Source organism: Balearica regulorum, chromosome 9 (assembly GCF_011004875.1).
Source record: "Balearica regulorum gibbericeps isolate bBalReg1 chromosome 9, bBalReg1.pri, whole genome shotgun sequence".
NCBI classification, from domain to species: domain Eukaryota; kingdom Metazoa; phylum Chordata; class Aves; order Gruiformes; family Gruidae; genus Balearica; species Balearica regulorum.
This window is the reverse complement of record NC_046192.1, coordinates 28,848,824-28,876,030: the sequence shown is the minus strand read 5'-3', so window position 1 is coordinate 28,876,030 and position 27,207 is coordinate 28,848,824. Positions and strand designations below refer to the sequence as shown.

The following is a 27,207-nucleotide window of genomic DNA, read 5'->3' as shown; positions in this document are numbered from 1 at the left end:
CATGAGATACTGGCTTGTTTTTAAAACTAATCCCTGGTGTAGCTCCTGCCTCCTTAGCGTAGCTCCCCACTGCCTCTGCCCCGTAGTGACTCCTCTGGCGGTGGTCCCGGGGGCTGGCACAGAGCCTTGCTCGGTCAGCCTTTTTTGGTTTGCCTGTAAAAGAAAGGAAGGTATAAAAAAATGCATGTGTGACAGCCCTGTGGCACCCTGTGGTAGCTTTGCCCCTGGTTTTGACCTCTTCTGTCTGTTCTCTACCCAAAGTAGAGGGCAGTTAATCCAGCCCGGCTCCCAGCGGTTCATGCCTCCTGGGGCTGGCGCGGTGGAAGCTGGAACCTCTCTACTGTGCTGCTTCCCTGAGCGATTCCCCTTCACAAGAGGTAGCTCTGCTCGTGTCCTGGCTCTGTCGATGAGGATGCACATGATTTTAAGCCAAATCCAAAATAATAATTGAACCAGAGGACTGCTGCTTGTGCTTACAGACTTGTCCACACTTGGTACAGTTACCACTAAGGGATGGGAGCAGACAAAGAGGGAGAGTTCCGATGGTGCTTCAGTATTTTATCCCGTGTGAGATTTTCTTTTCCACCGGGTAGCCCTGATTGTAATGCTGCTGCTTGCGGTGTGTTATGAAAGTCACTTTTAGCCTTAATTTATAATACATCTCTGGAAGGATATCCTGATTAAAATGGCAAAGGCTTTGTTGGAGGATTTGGAATTTTTGTTTGTTTTTGAAGTGACCTGGGCAGCTACAGGGAAGGAGCATCACTGCTTCCATCTCATGTCTGCCACTGAGCTTTTTTGAGAATAATGATTTTAAAAATGATCAAGTGCAGTTGTGCAGCATCACAATCGCACAGAAAATACACAGGCTTGATTCTATCCTTGGCAAATTCTCATTCACCAGGTTTTACAATCTTGGTCCTAAAATTGCCTAACATTTTATTTTTTCCTCTTTTCTGGTGTTTCAAAGCATACTAGTGCAGTTAGAGTTGAAATCTTTAAATGATTTGCCATTAATTGGGCATTAATATTGAGGCAATTTGAAATGAGCAGACTAGGCTGCCTGCTGATCACAAATACGGACTGTGTTTCCGAGCTGTACTGGTTGGGAGCTGGAGATGCTTGCGTTACCCATTTATCATACTGGTATTTTGTATGGCATCATAAAATCTGCTAATCAGCATTTTGCCTGCTTCATCTGGGGGAGAGCTAGTAACCAGGTAGCCTGAGAGAGATACCAACTGTGCATTTCTACTAGAGATTTTCATTCACTCTAAGCTTCCTGTATAATTTAATGTACTGTCTTCAAGACAGCTAGAATTTTTTGTTCTAATCCTTTGCAAAGCCCCATTTTAAAGGGTGTCTGCAAGACCTCTGTTCAGTAAATGGCTGTTTCTTCACTGCTGCAGTGTCACAGTAGTGTCAGAAATCAAACAAAAGTAAATTCTTCCATCTCCCTATGAGTAAATAGAGTTCAGCAGTGTTGGCAAGCAGCGGTGCTGTCTTGAAGGAAACAGTCCAGTCTCTCCGTGACTCTTTAGGACACAACTTGGTGGGGTTTGTGTCCAGAACCGGACTCGTTGGGGGTGTGGAGGCCGTATCTGATGGGTGATGTGTCTTTCAGGGTCAGCCGATGGACCAAGCTGCTATTTTCACTCCGCAAGTTCGACCCCCGTCTCAGCTTCCACAGTACCCAGGGTTGCAGCAAGCACAGGTACTGCGCTGCTCCCACGGAGCAACCCCACACAAATGCTTTTACAGAGCGCTCCTTTACCTCCCAGCCTGCCTTTCTGGGCTTGGGCCCTGCCTCGCGCCTGTGGCCTGGGGTAACGTGAGGCCTCGTGCTAGGATGCTTGCGACCTGCGCATGCTGTAGCTCGTAAACGTTTTTAACGTGGTCGCTTCCCAGTTTTCCCTAATGTTGCTGGTAAAGGCAAGCGTACTTCAGTGTTGAGCCTGCAATTGGGCCAGTTTTTGGTGAGATAGTGATACCAGTGGCTCTCCATTATGTCACTGGGATTCGGGGGGGAACAAAGAAATGAGAGGGCGGAGCTGTGGAGCAGAGCCCCGCTCTGGCTCAGCGCCTCTCGGGGAAGAGCGGCACGGTGCAAGTTCCATCCTGCTGCCTGTGACCGCGCTGCGGCTGCCTGGACCCACTGACAGAAGCGGGGAACAACTGGGGCGGGGGACTTGCAGGTCGGTGCGTGGGTACAGCACTGCACCTTGCTGGCTTGCCTCCGGTTGTCCAGGCTTTGGCTCTTTGCTAAAGGCCATCTCTTCCTTTTATAGCTGAGCTCGTGTAGGTATGGGCACAGTGAAGTCCCTCTTCTGTCCGTTTTCCCTGCAGAGCATGCCTCATGGGTACACGATGTACAGCACTCCGATGCCTTTGCAGCAGCAGCAGCCTGGTGCCGTAGTGCTTTCCCCCAGCTACAACCCCCGAGCGTACGCAGCAGCTCGGTCCAGCCCCACGCTGATGGAGAGGCTGCGGCAGATGCAGCAGCCGCCCGGCGGATACATCCAACAGCAGGCTGCTGCCTACATCCAGCCTTTGGCGGGCACTCAGCGGTGAGCCTCTGCAGTTCTCATGGCTGGTAACGTTGCAGGAGTTTTGTGGCAACTTTGATTTAGATGTCTAAAGCTCTATTTAAAATAAAGTGTCTTAATAAAAATGAGGTCAACGCTGGGTCTAACCAGCAATAAATTTGCCTTTCTCTCCAATTTCCCCATTTTTTCCTTCATTTAATTTTTATTTTAAGTTGGTCTTGGCACATGTTGTAGCCCAGTTGTCCTGTGTGTACAACATAAAAATGTAGAGACGGGTGTTGGACCCTATTTGACCACACACAGAGATATGATAGCCATGTTATGCAAATGTGTGGTATTGAACATTAATAAACATTCCAGGTTTACCAAATATTCATTAGTCAAGAAAACACAAGACCAACTTGGTGGTTTAACTAGCAGTAGACATAGGAATTTTTCTTAAGCTTGAATACACAATAAGTCCAAATTGACTTCAGTTTGGAAGTACAGCCAAGTTGCAGTGCCTGTGAGAAACAGGAAGAATTCACTGGTAAAGAAATGCAATGAAACAGAAGGCAGATGAAGCAGGAATGAAATCTGTAAAGGGAGTGTTACAGTGTAAGTAGAGTGGAAAACTGGAGTTGCCAGTGAGAGAGTCTTGAATCAGATTTTTTTTTTCTAACAGTCTAGCTTAGGTATGTCTAACTCTGCTCTTAACTGAATCCAGAAATTTTGCCACTCTTAGTTTTCATTTCAAATAGACATGCTCAGTAGAGTGACTCCCAAAAACCACAGGCTTCAATTAAAGAGGTAGTGGGGAAAAACCCCCGTCACAACGTGCAAGGTCTGTGCTGGAGTACCTGCGCAGTGCAGCGCTCTCCCCGGGTCGGGTCGCAAGTCCATTGGAACAGCAGAGTACGAAAATGTCAGTCATCACAGGGGGTCAGCGGAGCTTCGGTCCTCTCTCGCTCATCCCGGGCAATTTCTCCTGGGGTACCACTGATGAGCTCTGTTACCAAGCAGAGATATTCTTCTTTCTCTGCTTCAGCTCTAATTTGATCCTAAAATGAAAATCTCCTTCAGATGCTAAGTTCAGGTTACTTAAATGACTTGCTCATCGATTGCTTGCTGTAAGCAGAATGTGAATTGTCCTGTATGTGGCTATGCAGCTCTCTCAACTCTTGTTACTGTTAATGAAATCAGCGTTTCTAGAATTGTGAATGTTACCTTATATTCTGCAATAATCACTGGTTCCTTAACTTCTTTTAAATTCCTGCAAGCCTGGATATCTTAAGAGTATGATCAATTTTGGGTATGTTTGCACCTCTTCAAAAAGTTTGGCCTTGACTTGGTTGACAGCCTTGTATGAAAACCTACAGGGTGCCTTGTGTTAGGAATAAAGCTGCTAACCTGAATTTGTTTGTCCTTACTGAGTTTTAAGGAGCCAAGGTAAACTACAAGCTAGCTAACATGTTTTCCCCATGTATATTTTTCTGCTTTGCCAATGTTAATTACTCTCATAACATCCCAAGAAAGTATTTCTTGCTTGGTGTGTTTTTTCAGTATTTTAGAAAGTAAGAAGTCTTTATAATCAGTTTTAAATTCATGGTAATATAACTATGAGATGTTCTGGTCTGGAGAACATTTTAGTGCTTCTGTGGAATTCTCACTTGAAATGTAGAAACTCATCGTTCTTCCTAATAAAGCAAAAGTTGAATGCTTGGATCTGTTCGTGTTTAGAGGAACGTGTTATTACCTACATCAGTTACGGGGCAATAGCACGGCACGGCTTCTATTGCGGGATATTTTTCAAAGCATTGATATTTGGAAATACATTCTTCCTGTCTTTTAAATCTATGGAAGTACGATGTCGCAGCTTATAGTTGAGTACTCCTAGATTAACTCGCGCTCTGTCTATAAATGAAGTGTAAGCCGTCATTTTTTCCCCAATCAGATTGAGCCATCAGCCTCTGCAGCCGAATTCACTGGTCGGAGGAGGACTGGACAGTGCATCGACCGCGGGTCCTCATCCGACCCTGAACTCAGTACAGCTGCCTCCGGAGCCCATCAGGCAGAGACAGCAGCAGATGCGACAGCAGAGACTCTTCCAGGTGAGGGACTCGGCTGCACTAGAGGCCGGAGATATTTCAGTGCAGGAAGGGCTGTAAACTCACTGTATCGGGTGATGCTCTTACGTGCTCGCTTGCACGTGTATTCAAGTCTAAAGCAGCAGAGCTGCTGCTATAAACTATAGCTGGTGCTATAAACCTGAACTGCTTTTACTCCAGTGCAGTAATTCGTTGTTTACATTTGGGATCCCAAAAGAGAGCTCTGGACATACATGCAAAATTCAGTACTTTGATTTTTCAAGATTGCAGAATGCCTCTGGAGAAGGTAAATTTGAGAACAGCCTAGCTGTGCTGAGACAAAAGCCATGGTTGCGCTCTCCCCTGTCTGGCCTTATAATGTATAGCAGAATGAAATCGAAGGCCCTGCTCCCTGTCTGGCCTATTTCCTCCTATATTCTGATTTGATGATTTATTTTTAATTTGGAGGTAAGTATCAGGTTATCAGCTAAATACGTAGGGCTTGGCAGAGGGGAAGTAAATTACATTAAAAGATCCTTCCCGTAGCCCTTTGATAGTTGCAATTATTTTCATGTTTTTATTCTAGTTCAATAGCTATCTGTGCCAGTTCTTGTCGAATGATAATGTACTTTATCTAAATATTTTGATATTGTAGTAAACTAAACGTACCAGCTTTTGAGTATTTTTTTGTCCATTAACGGTGCTCCTTGTCAGCCTCGGTGTGGCTGATGATCAAAGTGGAGAGCCGTGAGGCTGATCTCCCAAGCGGGGCCCTCAGTAACCCATGCTGGGGGCTGCTCTGCTGGACGCCAGCCGGGACAGGCCGTACTGGCGGCTCGTAGCTGTTCCCTGAGGCGGTGTGCGCCGTGGCGCTGCTCTTTCAATGCCCGTCTTCTTTCAGTTGCAGCAGCAGCAGGGGCAGCAGCCGGGGCAGCAGCCGGGGCAGCAGCAGGCGCTTGGACTCCAGCCCGTGCAACCGCAGCAGCCTTTGGTAAGCAGAGGGGACTGCCGGGTATTTTGGGGAGGTGCGAGGGTAGTGACAGGGTGGCTTTTGTCACTTACGGCGACGGGCAGCGTGGCAGCCTGGGGAGAGGGTTTGTGTAAGCTTCCCCGCATCGCCAACTGCCCTGCCGCTGCCGGCACGGCGCCTGCAGTGCCGCACCTCCACCGCTCTGAACGCCGTAGGAGTGCGTGCCTGGTGCCAGCGGCGAGAGGCTCGTTTTGCCCGCGTCCCGAGCTGGCCACGAGCTGTAGCTGTGATAACAGAGCGTATGAGCTGGGCTCGACAGCCAGCTCGTGCTTCAGGAACCTCCTAGCTGGCTCCAGCCCTGTGCCGGGGAAGATCGCATCTGTCCACAGAAGACCGCGTAGATGTGTCCATCTTGCCGACACGTGGCAAGAGGTGGGTTACGCTTGTGCTGAGGTGTTGCTGGAGGTGACCTCGCCTGCTGACCTCTGATGGGGAGGCAAATGCAGCTTTGAACTTTGCAAGGAGCGCTCGTGCGCTGCCCGGCTCAGCCCCCAGCGCCTCTGCAGCAGCACATCCGAGTTTGCTGTTCGGAGGTGCTCCTCTGGGACCGGAGCGCACGCTGCCTCCTGCGCCCCCATGGGTCGCTCACCAGTGTACTCAAAACTGATACCACGTTGTTTTGGCTGAGAAAAGATTTGTGTGTGCATGGGAAAAGTTCAAACGCTTCATTTCAACATATCTTTCTGAAATTAGACTTAGCAGTATTGATTTAAAACTAATGGTTAATATCCCAAACAATAGAAATAACCACCTGTAGCAGTTCTTTTGAGACTTACTCGGGGGTGTAGTTACACAATGGGTACCGGTGCTTTTCTAATTCTGTACATCTCTTTTTCCATCACCAGTAAAATAAGACTACCCAGACTAACTGCCTTAAATCTCTTTATGTGAATTCAAAGGGGGAGGAAAATGAGATGCTTTAAAGTCATCCTCAGTCTTACTGCTAGTGCAGTGTAAATAAATGACTATTTTGAAAATCTGATAGAGAACCAAGTGCTGTAAGCTCCACTGAAAGTCAGGGATCTTTTTTTCCAGGAGTCTAAGGATGCCATTTAGTAGTCCCAGAGCAGCAAGCTAAGGGAAATTAAGGCCTTACTGCTGCAGGAATTAATTTTCCCAGTTCATGCTTGCTGTGCTATGGATTTTTTGTAACTGTAATCCTTATTAATATATCATAGTAATAATGAATAGCCCCTGCTAACTGTAAAAACTTGATGAGAAATCTGTAGTTGCTGCTGACGCGTATAAATTGGTGGATTTTTCTGTCTCTGTAGTATGTCGAAGTGAAAGCAGGATGAGGTGTACAGTTGGGGCTACTTGTGGAACTAGTTTTTGCTGTAACGCCAAGAGCAGCCCTGGCTTGGGAACGCAAGGTGCTGATGGTTGGCACGTCTCCACGCTGCCATGCTTGTGCCGAGTGTGTGCGAGCATCCGCGCTCCCTCCGCCCCTCTGGCGTCGGCTGCGGACGCCGGCAGCTCCACCGCTACCAAACTCCAGTCCCTGCCTTAAGTCACGTCACAAGGGATGGTGAGTGACTTCAGGCCTTTGGTTTCTAGGTTGTCCTGCTAACGTGCTGGGGAGAAAAGGGGGGTTGTTGTTTGAAGGTCCTTTAAAATTAAATTGTTAGTCATAAAACAGAGCTGAAGACAACTGTACAAACAAAATCACTTGAGACACTCCTTTATGCTGAATTGGAGCCTTTTATCATTTAGTGAATGATTTTACCAAATCAATACCACTACCAAGTAATTTTTTTGGACATGTCCACTGAATTACCATGTCATTATGGTTGTTTCCTGTATTCGGGCAGTTTTTCCAGACTTATTTAAGGTCGGTGAGGATAACTAGAAAAAGTTCGCTATAGAAAAATGGAGAAAATACAAGCAAATGCTGAAATTGCTAGCTTCCGAGTTTAAAAGCATTAATGAATGGGATCTGACAGAGAAACTCAGAGGCGGCTTGTAAGTGCAAGAGTAACAGTAAATGGAAGATGTTTATCTGATAGCTATTGAAAGATCATTTTTGAGTTTTTCTTAATGGTGTTTATGTGAAGGACTGTCACAGAGACAGAGCACCTGCCTCGTCCAGCACTCAGCGCAGCAGAGAGCTTTCTGTGTGTTGGTTTTGTGTCCCCAAGAAACCCTGGTGTGGTTAATGCTTTTGACTAACCTCAGCATTTACTACGGACTGTTAGCCAAAAGATTACACAATGTATTTTAAGTGAAGGATTTGGTTTCAGAAAGGGAAAAGACGCTGAAGTCTTGTAAAACACTGAAACTCCCTTCAGTAAGCGAAACGTTTCGCTGAAACGAAGCATGGGCGTTTTCTGTAGCGCATGTGATGTTATTAGAGCATTAAATAACTCCATTTTTATTCAACACGTCAGGTTTTCAAACTGGTCAGGTGTATTGTGTATCCTTGTGAAGAAGCACAAAAAAAATCACTTAATTAGAGGCACATGCATTTTCTGCAGATGTAATAAGAAGGAAAACTCCAGGGCTTAGGAAACAGATCTAGAGAGCTGAGAGACCCGAGGATGACAGACAGTAAATGGTGCAGGTTGGGGTTTTTTTGTGCTTGCTAGCAGAGCAGTACCTGCTCATCGCGATTTCCCTCCCAGGAGTAGGTAGGTACAAGGGAGTTGTGCCGTCAGCTCTCTGTCCTCGGGGTCACAGGCGTTTTTCTTTCACACGGGTGATGTGTTTCCCAAGGGAAGGAATGTTTCTTGTGTAGGCAGGCCTTGGGGACCAGAGGTATCCATCCCAGCGGAGCACACCGATGGTCTGTGTCACATCTGTCTGTCAAGCTCAGTAGCGTGGTGTCATCAATAAAAGTTGTCAACAGAGAATGACTTTTTTTCTGAGTGACAGCCAGGAGTGTGGAAGGCAAAGCAGTGCTCGTTCTCCTACCCATCCTTGAAACACAGACTGCGCGGGTCGGCTAACTAGGGAATAACGCGTGCTGTCAGCTGGAGCAAATAAAGACTCAGTTCTGCTTTGATGCAAGCATAAATAAGGTGGAAATTGGTGAAAGTCAATGCATTTACGCCAAGAGTACTTTCAAAGTGATTGAAGACATGATTTAATTCATTAACAGCAGATTCCTTTGGAGGTTTCTTGTGTCTAATCCCATTGTGCTCAATGCCATGGACTGGAAGAGCCTTGTCTCCATCCCCGCGGGCTTCGGCTGAGGATCGGCACGATGTCTGTTCTGCTGAGTGGAGGGGTGGGCCCGGTTGGCTGGGCACTGCTCCGTCTCCCCTTCCACTGGAGCCCAGAACCGCGTCTGCAGCCGGAGCCCGCAGCAGGGTGCAGCGCAGCGAGGGGCTGTGGGCTGACCCCTCTTCTTACCTGAGGTGCCGCTGCCCTGGGAAAAGTGTTTTTTGAGAAGCTTCATTTGCCTATTATACATCGATCACACGTGAGCATTTAAACATGCTAAAAAGGCTGTTAATTTTGATTTGCAGTTTTGATTCGCTTTGTCTTTGAACAATGCGGACAGCAACGCTGCTTAGAGTGACTTGCAGGATGAACACTGGCCCCTCCAGAGCAGGAACAGATGGAGAGCGACGCTGGGCCTTGTGTCTGGCTGGGCCCCGGGATGCCTGCGACGCAGCTGGAAATGGGGGACATTCCAGGGAATGAAGAGAACGCGTGTTCCTCAAGTTTGGCGTGCTCGGCGTGTCCCCCCGCGCTGTTAAAAAGGGTGGGGACGCGCTGTGGAGGCACGTGGGCCGCCCCCGGCTGTCCCCCCTGCCTGCCCTGTCCGCAGCCGAGGGGCAGCACGAGCTGAACGCTTCCGCAGTTGCCTGGCCTGGCCCTCGCGCTCTTCCTTTCATCTTCCCCGTTTCTTTTGCAGTTTCCGAGGCAAGGCTTACAGCAGACGCAGCAGCAGCAGCAGACAGCGGCGCTGGTCAGGCAGCTCCAGAAGCAGCTCTCCAGTGAGTGTGCGCGGGGGTGTCCCTAAGTGCAGACGCGTGTTTGAATACGGAATTCTCTTTCCAGAGGTGTGCTGCCCGTTTAAATGCTGCCCTATATAGATGTAATTTATACTGCCAGCTGGTTACCCATCCCAGTAGTGATCTCATACCAAAATTCTGGTGCATCCCACAGATTTCCGCCGGTCCCCAGAGAAGCCTGAGTCACCTCGGGGCTGGGGCCGCTGGCCCCGTCACGATCTGCTGCCTGTTGCCTCCCCCCACTCCCCTAGTCCTACCGCAGGCGCAGTCCCGGGGAACGGAGCGCCTCGTGCCGCCTTTAGGTCCGCGTGGAGGGACCCTCTGGGCTGGGGTGTGCTGCCTGAAGCACAGGTGGGCTCCTGCGTTCCTGTACAAACGCTTCCCTTCGCTTTATCAACCAGGTAACCAGCCACAAGGAGTGAACCAGTACGGACATCCTTCACACTTCTGAACCGGAGATGGAAGGAGACGGCGTGTTACGTTTGCACTGAAGTACAGAACATTCAAAATTCAATGCACTAGTTATTGCTAGAAAGCAGAGTTCAGTTTTCTTCTCTTATTATTTCAGTAATTATTTTGTGCTGCAGTTGATGTGAATATGTAACAAGGTGGGTTTTTTGGGTTTGGGGAATTTTTTTTGCGTTTAACTAGATTTAAATGTATGGACTTGTGGGCGCATTTGAAGAATGTTATTGCAGATTTTATGAATTTGGTGCTTTTTAGGTCCTGTTACTTTTAAAGAGGACAAAGAATGCTGGATTTATTTATTTGTGGGAAACACTTTTTTTGTTGTTTTTTTTGGGGGGGTGGGTTGGTTTGTGGTTTTGTTGGGGCTTTTTTGTTCTTTTTTTTTTTTTTAAAAGAACTGCACTGGACCAAACTACTGAATTGAAAGGCACTTACAATTTTGGCATAGAAGTTAATTTGTTCATTAAAATATTCACCTCTTTGTTGGTAGAACAAGCCTCAATTTAAATTGTGTTTATTTGACTGTAATTTTCATATGCACTTTATAAAGTTCTTTGTTTAAAGTACCAATTTTCTCTTGCTCTTATTGTGGTAAGAAGGTGCTGAAGTGGGTTTATTGCTTGTATTAGAACTTCTTAAAGTTTCTATTAAAAGCCACAATGTAACGTTAATAAACCTACTAGAAGTAGCAGCGTTTCATATTTGGTCTTTTTAATATGCCATTCACTGGTGAGCAGTTGTCACGGCATGCACGACAGAGTAACGGATTGAACCCTCAGAGTGGGTTTTGCTCCACTTGCGTAGGGAAATCTCCAAGTCCTGGTAAAGCCTCACAGGAAACGGATCTCCGTGTCTGACTTGGTGCCTTAGTAACAAATCTCCTACCAGCTTTCACAGAGTTGGGGTGGAGAGTGTCGTGCACCCAGGGAGGAATAACCCCAGCACCAGGACAGGGTGGGGGTGACCTGCTGGGAAGCAGCGCTGCAGAGAAGGACCTGGCAGTCCTGGTGGACACAAGCTCTCCATGACCAGCAGCGTGCCCTCGTGGCCAAGAAGGTCAGTGGTGCCTGGGGTGCACGGAGAAGAGCGTGGCCAGCAGGTCGAGGGAGGTTCTCCTCCCCCTCTGCTCTGCCCTGCTGAGGTCACATCTGGAATATTGTGTCCAGGTCTGGGCTCCCCAGTTCCAGACAGACAGGGAACTACTGGGGAGAGTCCAGCGGAGGGCTGTGAGGATGATGAGGGGCCTGGGGCATCTCTGGTGTGAGGAAAGGCTGAGAGAGCTGGGGCTGGTTAGCCTGGAGAAGAGAAGGCTGAGAGGGGATCTGATCAATGCTTATCAATATCTAAAGGGTGGGTGTCAAGAGGAAGGGGCCAGACTCTTTTCAGTGGTGCCCAGTGACAGGACAAGGGGCAACGGGCACAAACTGGAACACGGGAAGTTCCACCTGAACATGAGGAAAAACTTCTTCCCTCTGAGGGTGAGCGAGCCCTGGGACAGGCTGCCCAGAGAGGTTGTGGAGTCTCCTTCTCTGGGGAGATTGAAAACTTGCCTGGACACGATCCTGTGCAACCTGCTCTGGGTGATCCTGCTTTAGCGGGGGGTTGGACGAGATGATCTCCAGAGGTCCCTTCCAATCCCGACCAGTCTGGGGTTCTGTGAAAGCCACCAAAGCCCCTTCTGTGGTTTCGGCGCTGCCATAGCTGACAGCTCGTTGTATTGAAGTCGCCCTAATGAGTAATTCCTGTGTCTGCTACCGATGTTGTATGGTGAGTATTTGAAATTCCGGGTTTGATTCTCGATTGCTGGGTGAGTTTCAGCAGTTTAATGCATTTTATTGGATAGAAGCTCCTGAAGTTGTAGCAGCTGTCAGCTATATTTTAAGAGTGGCTTGGGCCTCAAGTCGATCTCCACTGACTAGAGTTTAGGATGAGACCTGCACTTCAAGAGGTTGTCCAGAACCGCATTACCTCAGTTGTTTTTCTGACAGAAATCCTTCCCTGTGAGGGTGCTGAGGCCCTGGCACAGGGTGCCCAGAGAAGCTGTGGCTGCCCCTGGCTCCCTGGCAGTGTTCAAGGCCAGGCTGGATGGGGCTTTGGGCAACCTGGGCTAGTGGAGGGTGTCCTTGCCCATGGCAGGGGTGGCACTGGATGGGCTGGGAGGTCCCTGGCCACCCAAACCATTCTACGAGTCTATGAGTTGTTGGCGAGGCAGGGGGCGGTTCCACTGAACCCTTCACACATCCCAGCGAGACCAGGCAGTGCCAGGCGCTGGCAGCTCTGGGGCTGGCTGGGGCCAAGGGATCCTTTCCTCTGTGAGACGTGTCCCCAGTTCACGGAGTTAAGGGGAAAGGCTGCACTGTGTGTATTTTGACCCCTCTGGCCTGACATTCATCTCTCAGGAAGACTATAAGAAGCTCTGAGCTTTAGTTACTGGCTTAGTTACTGGCTTTTAAGGATTTATTTGACCAGTCCAAGCTGTGATTCATTGGTGTAAAATGTGCAGCTAAGCATTTCCTACCGCTGTGAAGGCATTTTTCCCCTCGTGTACGGAAGGTTGCTTCTTAGCCCTATCTACTGAATTGAGAGAATGCTAAATTTATATGCAAAGTGATGCAATTGTTTTCTAGTGAGAAATCTTCAAAAAAATACTTTTGTGACAATAGAAAAATGATACCAGGCTAGAGTGTTTCTACCTGTGGTCTGTGTACTTTTTCTAAACAGCACTAAACAGGGCTTACTCTCTTGTTTAAACATGAGAACAAGGTTGTTCTGTATGTGTCATCCCAAAGTTCTGCAAAAAGGACTGTGTGAAACAGAGCTGTAGTATTAGAAATACTTCACTACTTGTTTCACCATTGAATATTTATTAAAAAAACATACTAAATATTCAAAGATATGAAGGTAATCTGCATCACAATCAAATCTGCTCTTTGGTTCTCAGATACACCTGCTTTATATGATCCATGCTGATGACAGTCACACAAGGTGGATGATATTAAACTAATATGAAAAAGGCTGTCCTTTACTGAATATCTCTAGGTACATTTCCAGAAAGTAATTGTATTTGATAGTTGGTGTTTGCTGGCAGAGCAAAAGTGCTTTAGGGTTGTTTCTATTAAAGGCCATTTAATCACCAAAAGAACCAACGCTAGATAATAATGCTGGCTCTAATTTCCCCATCCCTTCCTCTCTTTTTTGGCACGGTCATCGCAGACTGAATACTGTAAATGTATTTAGGCACTTACATGCCTATGGCTGCCTTTGATTAAACTTATTCCAAGAATGAACTCGGTCCAGCTGTAGACTTTGTTAACAATCACTCATGCTGTATTTCTTATTTCAAATGACGTGAACATATGTTATTGTGAAATCACTGCCAAGATAGTTTTTCGCTGTGCACTTGTACGCGCCGGAATCGGAGGGTCGGGGATTCTGGATGAGTAACGTCCCTGGGGGGTGAAGCAGTTCGCTCCCAGAAGCTCGGCCTTGGCGACCCGCAGACAGTACCGAGTGGTCAGGTAACTCCCAGGTAATCTCTGGGTTTGGTATTCCCAGTGCCACGCAGTGGAGCTGAACTGCTGCCCCAGGCATCGTGCGTATGGTCTGCGGGGGTCTGTGCGTAATCCTGGGGGGATAGGCTACAATCACCACAGGAACAGTCACAGAGGAGTCTCCGGCATTATTGTGGGCCTTGCACACGTAATTTCCTCTGTCATGAATGGTGGCCTCTCGTATGACCAAAGTACCGTTTTCCAGCAGTATGTACTTCCTGCTGATCTGCGGTCGCTCCAGCACGTGGCCACCGGGCAGAGTCCACGCCGTGTTTGGTTTGGGACTCCCGTCAGACAGGCAGTGCAGCGATAACGACTCCCCGCTGACGCCCTTCACCGGCCCCGTTGGGTGCGTGAGGATATTGGGCTTCTGGCCCACTTCCAGGATGATCATCTTCTCAATATAGCCAACTTTATTCCTGGCGGCGCAGCGATACTTCCCTGCTTTGTCTCTGTCAGGACTGTAGATGGTAAGGGTGCCGCTGCTCCCTGTGAGGAACTGGGAACTCCTGATGCCGCTGGAAAACCACGTGCCGTTAGGCACCATCCAGCTGATGTCGGGTGGAGGGTTTCCATCCACAGAACAATTCAGTGTGGTAGTTTTTCCAGGTTTTGCTATTATTTTTTCATTGAATGGATTTTTAAACATCGGTCGCCTTAGCATTTCTAATACCTCCAGCTGCACCACCAGCATACTCTCCCCCCCGTCATTACGTGCCACGCAGATAAAATCTCCTGTGTCAGAAGGCCTTATGTTCCGGATCTCCAGTGTCCCGTTTTTGTGTACTGCAATCCTGCTCCCATAATACGGAGCTGTTAGGAAAATATTATCAGGCATGATCCACATAATCTGAGGAGGAGGTGTCCCTTCTGCCCTACAGTCAATTTGTTTCTTTGAATGCCTCACTGCCGTCACTTTCATGATTGTTTTGTTCACGTATAAACCGTTTATGATGGGTGGTTTAGCAACAACATCCAGTTTATACAATTTTGTGTCATCCCCTCCAGGATTGCGAGCAACACACATGTACTCCCCGGCATCTAACAGCCTGACTTGACTGACTGACAGAGAGCCATTGGCGCCCAGGAAGTGTCTGTCTGTTGATGAGGAGATCATGTCGCTGGAAGGCAGCAACCAGAATATTTTTGGCTTGGGTTCGCCAACAGCTTCACAGTCCAGTAATGCCGTATCTCCAGCTTTCACTGTAATGTACGTCTTGTAGTTGTGCTTTATCTGAGGGGCTGCCACGACGACCGTGATACGTATCTTCATTTCGTCTCTTCCCAGGGTGTTTTGAGCATAGCAGGTATAATCTCCTCCTTCTCTTACTCCGACTTTGTTGAGATACAGAGTTCCATTGTCAAAGAGGATGTATCTGCGAGACCTGTGTCCACTGTCATCTGCCAGCATCGCATTGTTGACCACCGTCCCATCTGGCAAACTCCAGGATATTTCTGGGGCGGGTGACCCAGAGGCCTTGCAGTCCACTTTGAAATCTTTTCCGTATGGCACCAGTTTCTTGAAAGACTGTTTCTGGTCAATCTTGGCTGGTTTCATTGTGATGCTGACTTTCATCCATATCAGATCATCTCCAATTTTGTTTCTTGCGACACACAGATAGTCACCTGCATCCTTTTCAGTAACTGCCTCAATAACCAAGGATCCATTGGGGTACACGTGGATTCGACTTCCCATTCTGTTGTGGGGGAGAAAGAGGAAAAGAATTATGGAACAAAATGTTGGAGGTGAATACTGAGCACCGAAAGTGACTGACAGTGGTAACAGCACAACACGATACAGAAGCTCTCTCCAACGACGCTGTGTCCGCATCACCCACAGACCCAGCGGGTTATAACCTGATGTAGTTGTTGCTTTCGTAGTTACGTGGAAGTGCACGTGCCTGCTGACCCACGTAGGTGTGCAAAGCTGCATGATGCCGCCTCTGCTGAACCTTACGTCCCTCATCCCACCAGCCCCTGCTCCTCTCCCTCATGCTTCTCCTTGCAGACAACCTGTGGTACTCGCCCCTGGCCAGGGCCAGCTGGCCGTGCTGCCACGGGTTGTCCAGAACGACACTTGGCACCGAGTGATTGCCCTCTGGCTGCCTTTCCTGCAGCGGGGCACGGACCTGGATCTCCCTCAGCCCAGCTGCGAGTTCTTGTGAGCCTGCTCGGAACATCCTGAGCCAGGGCTGTCCCTCCCAAAGCGAAGGTGAAGTGTAACTGCGGGGGGAGACCCTCAGAGGCAGACTTGGCAGAGACTACACAAATCTCTTCTAAATAACTTTTCCTCCTATAAAATGACAAAATTCAGCCGATGCACGATTAACAGCTGATTCCTTAATTCAAATAAGACTTGTATTCATTTTGGTAAGACCTCACTCACTTATGACAATCGATGTGGTCTGTAACGAGGAGTATAATAACAAGCCATCATCACAGATGTTTCATCCCTGTTAAATGTTTAAAAGTGAGTTTAGTTCACAATGTATTGTTTCAGTGATGTAATGATCTCTTATACGAGCGCCAGAGAAGATAGCATTTGCAGTGTCAAAGAGGTGGGGGAGGGGAAATAAAGACTCCTACCTGTGCCATTGGTCGACAACTGCCTTGGAAGGCAACCTCCAGATGATCCTGGGCTTTGGCTCCCCCGTCGCTGTGCAGTTCAGAAGCAACTTATCCCCAAAGTTCAACTGAGTCTTTTCTGGGGAGGCGGTAGCTATTTTTGGAAGCGTGTTCCTGTGTTCCACCACGAGGCTCACCACCCTCCTTTCCGAGCCAGTCGAGCTTGTGGCTATGCACTCGTAATTCCCGCTGTCGGAAGGGGCGACGTTGCTGAGGTGGAGGGTCCCATTGGAGAAGAGGAACAGCTTTGCGTTGACAAACTGCAGAGGTTTCACCACCGTGCCATCGAAGAGGACCCAGTGGACGCTGGGCTGAGGGTTCCCTTTCACGGTGCAAGGGAGTTTCAGATTTTCCCCCATCGTTCCTTCAACACGTTGTCTCTTCTCTTCCAGAATAGCGGGAGGTGCCGCGATGACCTGCAGTTTTACAACCAGCGTGTCACTGCCCGCTGGGTTTTTAGCCACGCATGTGTAGAGGCCCCTGTCGTAAACAGTGACTTCCTTGATAATTAAAGTGCCGTCTGGTTGCACGTGAACTTGGTTATTTCCTGAAGAAGAGTCGGAGACGTGCGTCTTATTTGCTAGAACCCAGGAGACGGTGGGGGGAGGCCTTCCCTCAGCTTTGCACCTCACTGCCACGGGCTTTCCGGAGTGAGCGGTGAGGAGCTGCCACCTGCCGCCGGTGATGCGCGGTGGGTAGGCCACTACCGACAAGGTGGCCAGGAGCCGTGCGGTGCCGTGCGGGTTGGCCGCAGTGCACAGGTACTGCCCGCGGTCCTCCAGGCCCACTCGGGCAATGGAGAGCGTGCCGTTGGCAAACACCATCCATCTGCCGTCACCTCGGCCTGCCAGAGCATCGGTCCCTACGGAAGCAAGGGGACAACGCTGCAGAACGTCAGAACATCTCTCCTTGAGCTTCTTTTCACTCGGTCCCTGAAAACGCTCTCCCTGTCCTGCTCCACTTTGCCCAAATAACTAAAACAATCGTGGTAAGAAAGACAGAAATAAGACTATTTTGCAAATACAATGACAAAGCTTTAAAGTAAAACCCAAAATTTAGTCCTCAGTAGAGACAACATTTGGATAAAGCAGACGGGGCTCTGCAGATCCAAAAATCCTTTGGCAGAGCTGTGAGCTTTGCGTACTCACAGATATTTTGGCATAGCTTTAACTTGATTTGATGGTTTGTTACCACAGACAGATTTTTCTTTTCACTTGTCTCACTGCTCTGGAATAACAGGTAACGTACAATAAATATTGAAATCTTCTTACAATAAAGACAGAATTATGGTTAAATATAGATTATATATTTCTTTAGTTCCCTAAAGAACCGTTTCATGTATTAGCAGTAAGACACTCCGCAAGTGTGCCGGGATATCTTTCTTTCCACTGTTTCCAAGTTCATCTTTTCACTGTTCTTTCACGGTACTCTTAAATGAAGCAATACTTGAGTTCGGCACACAAAACATCTGCCAAATTACAAGATTGTAACGGGAGGTAATTTCTGGGGAGGTTTATCAATCTTACCTGATGACATCTTGGTCCACTCTATTGTTGGACGGGGGTTACCAGTGGCTTCGCAAGGAATAAAAGCATCTGAATTAGCTAGCACAGTAAAAGCAGCTAATTTTCCTCCAATTATTCTGGGCTTTGCAAAATGATTTCTGCTTAAAGAGTCCAAGGCAGTAGGACTGTTGGTGGCAGCCTCCTGATCTTGTCTCTTTCCTGACCAGCCTTTGGCAGAACTGTCCCTGTCCCCATCCCGCAGCGGAGCACGGGGACTCGCCGTCTGCATCGGCCTCAGGGCGGTCCATGTATGGGCAGGCGCTGCCTGGCCTCTGCCTGTCACCATAGCAGAGGCCTTCTGCCAGCGTTGGGTTCCCCCCCACGGAGGCGCGTGGGTTCTCTCTGTCCGTGCGGGTGGCACAACGGCTGTGGGGGCTGGCAGCGGGGCGGGGTGCCGAGCACTGGGGCGGGCGATGTCTGTGGGTGCAGCGGGAGCTCTGGTACTTGGCGTGGTTCTTGCCAGGAATGGAGGCTGTGCTACGTGGTGTTCCTGGAGAACCCCCTCTTCCGTTCTCGGGTGAGACTTTGCAGCCACGGTTGCAGTGGCTTTGATTTCCCGGGCGGGTTCTGACCCCGAGGCCGCGTGGCCTGTGGCAGGCCGTGCGCTCATGAAAGGCTCAGAAAGCTGCGGTGTGGTTTGGGGCGGCACGGCGGGGCTCTGAGCAATCCCACTGTCGGGGGGCGGCGTGGTTGACGGGAGAGTCCTCGGTGTGACGGGGGTCGCTGACGTCTGCGTGGCTGCCGCAGGCACGTCCTGAGGTGCCATCGGTCTGTTGAGTGGCACTTGTGTCGCTGAGGCTGCGTTTGCACCCTCGGAGAGAGGTTCTGCAGGCCTAAGACTTGTAGGCATCGTTAATGATTGACCTGTTGTCAGGACAGGCAGGGCTGCGTTCCCCGATGGAATCGCCACGGTGCTGCGGCCTGCAGTCACGCTTGGTGAAGCAGGTGTTTTAGGGGGCCTCCTCCTCCTCTGACCTCTCTTCCTTCCCACTCTGAATGTTTTACTTTTGGTGATTTTGGAGTCAGTTTGAGGAGTAATAATAGGTATGACTGTTGGCCCCAAACTTGTTACATCCATTTCTTTGGTTGCACTCGTTGCAAGACTAGAGTAAGAATGTGGTTTTGCAGTGGGAAGATGTTCTTCTGACTTAATGAGTTTGTTTATAGACGAGAAACCACTGCTATGAGTCCCACCTGTTGAAATAGGCGTAAAGTGCAAAGGAGACATTTTGGACATGGATAATGCTGCCGTAGTTTTAGGAAGCATGGTCGATACCTCTATTGATGGAAACACATCTGTCTGTTGGTTTGGTACCTTCTCCAGAACCTCTTTTTGTGCACCATTTCCAAAGAGATGTTCCCAACTAATTTTTCCTCTTTGGGAATTTTTTGGTGAGGTTCTAGGCTTAGCGCTGGGTGAGACTGACTCAAGGGTAGAAGGTATCTTAGTGCTTATGGTATTTGTAATTTCTGTAGCAGTATGAGCTGTGTGGATTGCCGTTGTTGGTGGTCTGATGCTAAAAGGTTGGACTCCCGTTGTAATGAAAGGCAGGGCTGTCGGAGTAGTTTTTTGCCTTGCGTTATCTTTGTTTTCCTCTTCCCCAAGGAATGCTGTGTTTTGATGAGAACCTGCTGGGTGCTCCAATGGCATAGTCATGGTAGAGGGGGAGGACAGAGGTGCTGCTGGGCTAAGTGGGTTGATGGAGTGGTTTAAATTATTTAAGGTTGGTAAATTTGATACATATTTCATATTCATTTGAACATCTGGAGCCACAGCTGTACTTCCTCTGACAGATCCTGGCCTCCCCAAATTGTACCTGTGCTCTTTCATACCTGGAATGCGTCCTGGTCTAACAAATCGTCTCCTACTAGAAATTTTCCTCCGTCTTCCATATTGCTGCTGGGCCTGGGGTGTATGAGTTGTAACATCCTGAATAGTCTGAATTTGCTGATGAGTAATGGTAGTTGAGGCCAATGGTGGCTTAGGAGTTACTTGTTTCTGAGTAACATGAAAATAAACGTGACTAAATCCAGGGCTTGGTTCACTGACTGTCACTACAGGTATCTGGTGATCTGTTTTGGACGAAATCTTATCAACAGACTCAGTAAAAACATGTAGCTTGTCCGCTGCAGTTTGGGAAGCGACAGACTTGCTGGTGGCCACAACGTTTGTCACGAGTGTTGTAGATACAGATTTTAAATGCTGCTTATTACTTTCCCCAGAATACACCAACGTTTTCCCAGCAGGGAAGAGTGTAGATGTTCTACTTGCTCCATTTGATACAGCTGATTGTTTCATACCATTTGCTGACATTTGACTTAAATCAGATCTTTCCCTCGAGTGTGTAATTGTGGGGTTTAGATATGTTTGAGGCCTTCTGCTGTCAGATGACGCAGACTGTGAAAAAGGAGAGGGTAAGGGAGTTACTGCCTCTGCAACCAGGAGAGAGGTTTTCCTAGCAAGAGTGTTACTCATGGTCATCTGGGGCCCTGCAGTTGTCATGGTCCCCAGAGTAGATACAGTGGTTGTCTCTGTTACTGGTATCATGAATTCTTCTTCTGGAGATATGAGATCACCAGATGTTTCCTCCTCATTCCCAGGTACTTCTGAGAACTTACGGACTTGAAGAGGTGGTTTCGTTGCAACTTCTGCTTGCTTTTCTATCAATGTCGAGTTCCTCCTTGTTTTTTCCAACAAGGCTGCCCAGCGCTGTGGATCAGCTCTCCTGGCTGAGGAAACAAACTGTCTTCTGTGTCCTCTAAACCGCCTGCTTATTTTGTCCCTGTAGTGCCTGTAAGTCATCTTCCCGTAGCCATTCCTTTTGTGTGTGCTCTGTGTGACCTGATTTCTGGATGCTGTAGTGGCAGAGATCTGATCAGCTGTCAAGGTAGCTAGAGTAGCGGAAGGATGCTCCTGTGTTGTGGCAGAGGCCAGCACTGCATTGCCAGAGCCATCGCCCTCTTCCCATTCTCCCACAGCTACATGTTTTTTCTTTAGAGTGGTTTCGTCCTTCCTAACTAGCACTTGGAAAACCAACAGATCAACGCCATACTGGTTGGCTGCAACACATTTGAAGTAGCCACGGTCTTGCTCTGTTACCCCTTGTATTCTCAAGGTACCATTGTCAAAAATATGTTTGTTTCTCACAGAATGCTGAAGAATTGCATGCTCAGGTAACACCCAACTAATGGCAGCATCTGGAACGGCGGTGGATGTACAGGGAAGGTAGAGCGTGCTGCCAACAAACGCAGAAACTTGGGCTCCATTTACGCTGTTGTGCTCCACGTAAGGATCGACCACAGTAATTCTAAATGTGAGAGTATCTGCATCGTTGTAATTTGTGCCTATGCAGTGATAAAGCCCAGTGTCAAACGTGTCAGCTGTCCGTAACGTGAATGTTCCAGTTTTAACTACGATGATTCTTCCATCCTCACTGACATAAGGGGCTCTCACTTTGCTCCCATCAGCCAGTATCCACTCTATTGCAGGAGCGGGGTCTCCAATTGCTCGGCACTCTAGTTCGACGGCCCCTCCGACTAAAACAGTGTGCTCCGTCTGTGTTTTGTTGTCCCTGGAGATGATGGTCCAGTTATTTCTCACCTGTTTTTTGTCAGCACTGGGCAAAATAATCTCAGCATCTGTAAAGTATTGGATGTGCAACGTGTTAAGTGTGGTTGCTGTCCGGTCTAGCTGTAATGCCACTCTGCTTTGCATTAACCAAGACGGTTCAGCTCTCAGTTCAGTCTCTATATTGGTAAAAAGTTCGTCTTTTTCTGAGTAGATTTGTTTATATTTGTAACCAACAGAAGGCACGTGAGTTGCTAGGACATTCCTTTCCAGCTTTAAGGGAGAATTACTGTACAGTGCCAGTATGCTCCATAGCTGCTGAATATGTTCATACTCAATGCCGCACACAAGAAATGCTGAGAACGATGCTTTGAGTACCGTACTGTTGCCATCTTTGTCAAATGAGATGGGAGACATTTCTTTAGGCTTTTGGATGTTGCAAACCAAGTTACCTCGACTTCCTGCTTGGTCCGTCATGTTCAAAACCATGGATCCTATGGGCGCTATGAAGTCCTTGGGAGATACGGAACTGAAATCCCCATCACCCGGCACCGTGAGGTTTTTCAGTTTCAGGGAGTCATGTATGGCTGGCTTAGTGCAGGTTAAAGATGCAGAAGGAATATCCACTAAGCTTCTCCCTTTACGAGTCGTGGGACTAGCGCAAACTGGGCATTGCTGAGCACCAGAACTTCTGTCTTTTTTGCACTTTATAACATCTGAAGGGAAGAAAAATGCATACAATTTTTAGTGATACAATTTTTAGTATTAAAAAAGACATATAGCTACCAGCAAGTTGTTCTCTTGAATACAGTATTAACAAAGTTAGTCCTAAAGTAACCTATGAAAACCTATGAATTTTCTCAGCTGAAACTGCTTAAGGACTGTTGCTGCTGCAGCTCAGTACGACGCCCTGTCCCAGAGGTTTCACACCACGCAAGAAGGGCTCTGCTGTGGTACGCGACCGTAGCTTTGATCTGAGAGGGGGGCTCTAGCAGTCTGGGGGTAACGCTACACGGTCATGTGCAACCTCTACTCAGGGCAGCAACAGAGAAGCCCCTGAGCCCCATTCCTTGTTGCTTTTTTGAAGAATTGAGTGCAACGCGTCCTTCGCTCTTGCCAATCACATAAAAATTAGCTTCCTTATTCCCTGTGGATTCTCCTGGTGCACAGAAGCTTTAGACTGGCCAAGGAAAATGTTCCATTAAGGAAAGCTGCACTCAGGAATGGGTTAAGACCACTAGATTCATTTAATCTGGGAAACTGAAGGGTTTCAATCTGTTTATCCTCATTACATGCACCTACAAAAATCCTGTCTTCCAGTCTTTTCTGGGAGAATAATAAATAGAGGACGGTTACCTTTATCAGAAAGAATAAGACGCTATAACATGATTAAAAAGCATAAACAAAGCCTTCAGCTCACCTGGTCTCTGTTTTGCCCACGCTGCAAACCGCTGTAGATTGCAATCACAGGACCATGGGTTTCCATGAAGGTAAATGCTCTCTAGCTCAGACAAGTAGGAAAACATTTCTTGTGGTAGTGAAGTCAACACATTGTCAGACAAATAAATGTGCTTCATGAAGGATATTTTAAATATTTGTCCATAGCGCAAGGTGACAAAAGTATCTGGATGAAGCTGCTTAAGTAAATTTCCTTCCAAGTGGACCAACCTCAGCGATGTGAGTCCGTAGAAAACGTTGGGATTTACAAATTCAATTTTATTGTGGTCTATATGCAACCGTACCAAGCTCTTTAGACCATAAAAAACATCCTCCTGAAGTACTCTGACCTTGTTATAACTCATTTTTAAGACCTGTTGATGAAAAAGCAACAAGTGTATATCAACCCATGCTATATTGTTATAAGATACCTAACAAATTTTGATTGACGGTTATTCTGTGAAGTGAAAGTACTTCATCAGACCAATTATGTGAGTGATTGGAAAAAAACTTAGTAGGAGGAATTATTTTTAAAAATGCAATGTTAGTTGCAGGACTACAGGGATGCTTTCTTGTTCCACCAGTCCATCAAGGTGGCATTTCTGCAGTCACATTTACAAAATGCAGTGATTAAAAAATAAAATAAAGCAATGCTTACTTCTCATTCAAAAAAAAAAAAAAAAAAAATCCCACTTAAACCACACTTACGAAAAGGGGAAGCAGAATTTGAGCATAAGCTGTGGTAGTGATTTTTGTTCCAGCCAGTTCCGAGACTATAAAAATGCACAGGAAAGCCTGTTGTGTTTGATGTTTAACCGAAACGCCAAGTGCGTTCCCAGTTTCAGGATTTGTGTCATGCAAGATGTGTACTTGCCAAACCTCAGCTCTCAGGTGGCATTTTGTTGCTGACAGGTTAAAAGTCAAATTCCTAACTATGCGATGAACAAAACTGGCCTATTAAGAATTAAATATGGGACCCAAGACACCCCTTCTGTTGTTACTTTTCCTGTCAGAATTATACTGTTACAGTCGCAAAGTCTGTATTTTGAAAATTAGTGAGGGAAAAAAGTACAAAATCACAATAACCTGCAAGTTTATTTTATTTGCCAAATATAATTCCATTAAAACTATCTATAATTGTGTTGCCATCTTGCTTGTTGATAAGGGAGGAAAGTTTATAGGCTCCATAAAGCTTATTTCATCGAGTTGCAAGGAGTTACCAAGCAAGCCTTCAGGCACAGCACCACCCTCCACGAGGGCTAATAAACCCAAAGATCCGTACGCTCCACCGCCTGCCCAGTTTCTCCTGTCCCTCCCGCCCCTGCCCACTAATCCTCTAAACCAGCAACGGAGCCAGGCCCAGGTTCTCCGGCTGAACAGTTCAGGTCTCACGTTCTCAGTTCAGCACAGCTACACCACTATTATTGCGCTACAGCCGTTAAGAACAGCTCTAGATGGAAAGTTAACTGGAGAGTAAGTGTAATTACCTGGGAATGGCTGTTCCTAAATAATCGTGTAAGTACTTCTTTATATATGAGTATGGCACAGCGTGATGCTGAGACAGCTCCAGAATCCCTGTATCACACGTTTACTAAATTTTACAATATATGTAAATATAGGTCATATGTTAAAAATAGGCAATATTTCAGCTAAAGAACAAAACAGACATCAAACACTGTATTTTAAAAGTCCACAAATAGATGTTAAATTATAAAACCAAGGAGCTGTAGGGTTTTTACAGCATTACAATGTTTATATGTAATATGTCCAGTGTCTGTTCAGTAGGAGCCTTTTTTTTTTTTAAACGAAGGCCAGAAAGGGACAGAACTGTACTGTACTGAAGGGAAAATCTAGATGGAAAACAATTCTAAAAAAAATAAAGTAAAATTGACTAACAAATTAACGGAAGGCAAGTTTCCTACCACCGCCGCAGTACTTGGAGCTCTGCAATCTTTCTCTCTCGTGTGACAGCGAGATCCAACTGCAGTTGCCCATTCAGATATTGCTGACATACCTACCACTATGTTGGTCACACTCTTTAATCTGCCCACCTGGGAAGGGTGGACATTTCCCGGGGGGATACTGGATGCTGGAGGCCCTCACCTTTCATGTGGATACGGTAAGAAACAGGAAACCACAATGCTACAGGCTGCTAGTCTGCTCCCATTTATCAGTATTACTGCAGATTGTTTAAAAGGTAGAACAAGAATTAAGATTAGGTCATCTCCTAATTAAGATTCTTACCTGTAATGAATATAAACCACTGAACACCTTATCAGGGATTGTATTTATCTCATTGCTGTGCAGCATCAGTAACTCCAGTTTCTCCAGGCCAGAAAAATCTGTTTCCGTCAGTTTAAGCAAGCTGTTGTAGCTGTAACAAACATTTCATCCCAGACCTGGGTTTAGTCAGACAGCTAAACTTCACAAGTTTTAAAACAAACAAACCAAACCAAACCAAACCAAACGAACAACTCTTTGGAAATGCATAGAGGTAGGCAGCACTTGTGTTTGCTAAGATGAGATTTTTAAGTCATTCCTTCATGCTAGCACAAAATTTGGTAACTTTTCCAGGGCAGCTTTCTGAAGACTGTATTCACAACGGGTTGGGAAACAGCCGCAAAGACGTGCAGCCAAGAATGCCGGTTTGGGGCTTCAACGGAGAAGAGCAAGGAGCTCCTGTAACGGCAGAGGCTGGCAACGCATCGATGCCTCTCTTCCCAACGCTGTGGTATCCCAGAGCGGACCACGAACCAGAGAGCCTCCTCTGCTGTCCGCTGGGAACTAGGAAAAGCCAAGGGCACCGGGTGTCACCTTCCCCCTGGGACCTGGATGACGACGGCCGTGCCCAGGCTACGGTGCGGGTGGGTTTGCAGAGTGTCTTCCAGTCCCGCCCTCGGCCTTGGCATGCTACGCTACCCCAGGGTTCGTGGTGTTGCATAAGCCTCGCAAATGGTGAGTACCTGCTCTGCGATGCCTTTGACTTCATGACTGCTACCACACTTGCATGACGTGATTAGCTAACGCAGGGACTCTCCTCGCGCTGCAGTCACACCTCCTATGCCCAGTGGTGACAAATAAGTTGCATTATTTCACCAGTCAGATAGACGGGCCTTCCATAGTAGTAATTAATGTATTTCAAACATATGTCCCACACCTCGGGTAACCCACAGTCCTCTCAAAGTACTGGTACTTAACTGCAGGGCTTCGGATACGGCACTTCTGGCCAGCGCTGACAGAAGCAGCGGAAGGAACGGGCAGCCAGGGGCCAGGAGCTGGCATCTGGATATGTCGTGCCCGGAAGCAGAAGGCAGATGAGGGGGAAGACATCAAGGAAACTTCCTTTTATGTGTTCTGCATACACATATGGACGACTCAAAGGTTATGTGTATGAAAAGTGATACAAGGATCAGTCAGATATTGCTGACTGGTCTCATCATTGGATTGTATGACAGAGAATACCTGCTGGAAACTGCGTTAACGGGCCAGCTGAGCCTGGGTATCATCTATTCCCTGTTCCTTTTAACCACTCACAGCACAGAACCATTTGGGAAGCTGAAATATTCAGACGAGTGTTATTTCCCATAGACTCGATAGGCGCAAGCATGGATAATAGCATTGTGTGACATTCTAAAGTCACACCAAAGTCTCTGAAGATTTTAATACACATACCAATTTTCCAGCCCACTGTCTGAGCTCTGAACTATCTTTTCCCAGAAAGAATTCTATTTCAGACTCCCGAGTTCCATGTTATGGATGCAAAATGTTCGAGTAATATAAAAGAAGTCATTTAAGTTCAAAACTTTTTGAAGTTCTTACGTGCCCTGTGATGCATCCCCAAAATTTCCACTTAGTGTTGGAGGTCTTAGGCTTTGCTAGCTGTGACTGTATCAACTTCTGAATACTGCAGAACATTAAGTTATTAAGATCTATTTATTGCTTTGTTTAAATTTTAGCCCTAAATCTGGAAACTCTGAGTTACTGCTTTGCAAAGTGCTGAAAGGTAACTGGTCACAATATTTAAAACCTCGATGTTAAACATACCCCAGATTGATGCGCTCCACGTTTGGAGGGATGTGCGGTGGGACGGCTGTGAAGTACCGGAACGTGCAGTGCACCTCGGTGGGGACGTAGCAGGCGCAGAGCCGGGGGCAGGCGATGCTGCCGGGGAGGGCAGCCAGGCAGGCGGCGAGGAGGGCGGCCAGCCACCCGGGGCTGCCCCGGCGTAGTGCCTTCATCCCGCAGGGAAACACGCCGCCAGCCTTCACGGCACAAGCGAACAGACTCCTGCAAGGAAAACAAAGCACACAAGCCTTTACGGTGCCAGCCGCGCTGAGCTGCTCGGTTTGAAGCTGTGAGCACAAGAAGAGTTTTGTAACTTGAAAGAAAAAC

The 27,207-nt window shown here is 47.5% G+C and overlaps 2 protein-coding genes across 3 annotated transcripts in view; one reads left to right on the top strand and one right to left on the bottom strand.

The window, feature by feature from the left end:
• Window positions 1–10,757, top strand: part of MED12L (mediator complex subunit 12L) — a 149,625-nt gene extending 138,868 nt beyond the window's left edge. For both annotated transcript variants that reach the window (XM_075761763.1, XM_075761762.1), the window contains 6 exons: window positions 1,625–1,714; window positions 2,347–2,567; window positions 4,480–4,636; window positions 5,514–5,603; window positions 9,502–9,583; window positions 10,003–10,757. In XM_075761763.1, coding sequence (XP_075617878.1) covers window positions 1,625–1,714; window positions 2,347–2,567; window positions 4,480–4,636; window positions 5,514–5,603; window positions 9,502–9,583; window positions 10,003–10,052 — 690 coding nt within the window. In that variant the 3' untranslated portion in view covers window positions 10,053–10,757. The remainder of the gene's footprint in view (window positions 1–1,624; window positions 1,715–2,346; window positions 2,568–4,479; window positions 4,637–5,513; window positions 5,604–9,501; window positions 9,584–10,002) is intronic.
• A 2,612-nt stretch (window positions 10,758–13,369) lies between these two features.
• On the bottom strand, window positions 13,370–27,053 carry IGSF10 (immunoglobulin superfamily member 10). Its single transcript, XM_075761868.1, has 7 exons — window positions 26,860–27,053; window positions 25,060–25,189; window positions 22,799–23,189; window positions 19,354–22,094; window positions 17,772–18,918; window positions 16,207–17,107; window positions 13,370–15,317 (listed from the first exon to the last, which is right to left on the bottom strand). The coding sequence occupies exons 1-7, from the start codon at window positions 27,051–27,053 to the stop codon at window positions 13,409–13,411; spliced, it is 7,413 nt and encodes a 2,470-aa protein (XP_075617983.1). The 3' UTR covers window positions 13,370–13,408.
• Window positions 27,054–27,207: the final 154 nt, after the last annotated feature.

Excerpts from the sequence above, each read along its gene's own strand:
- IGSF10 (XM_075761868.1), bottom strand. The coding sequence starts at position 27,053 with ATGAAGGCACTACGCCGGGGCAGCCCCGGGTGGCTGGCCGCCCTCCTC. Across the intron at positions 22,095-22,798 it reads GTGGGCAAAACAGAGACCAG|ATGTTATAAAGTGCAAAAAA; the intron begins GTGAGCTGAAGG and ends TCTTCCCTTCAG. Across the intron at positions 17,108-17,771 it reads GTGGACCAAGATGTCATCAG|GGACCGATGCTCTGGCAGGC; the intron begins GTAAGATTGATA and ends TTGCTTCCGTAG.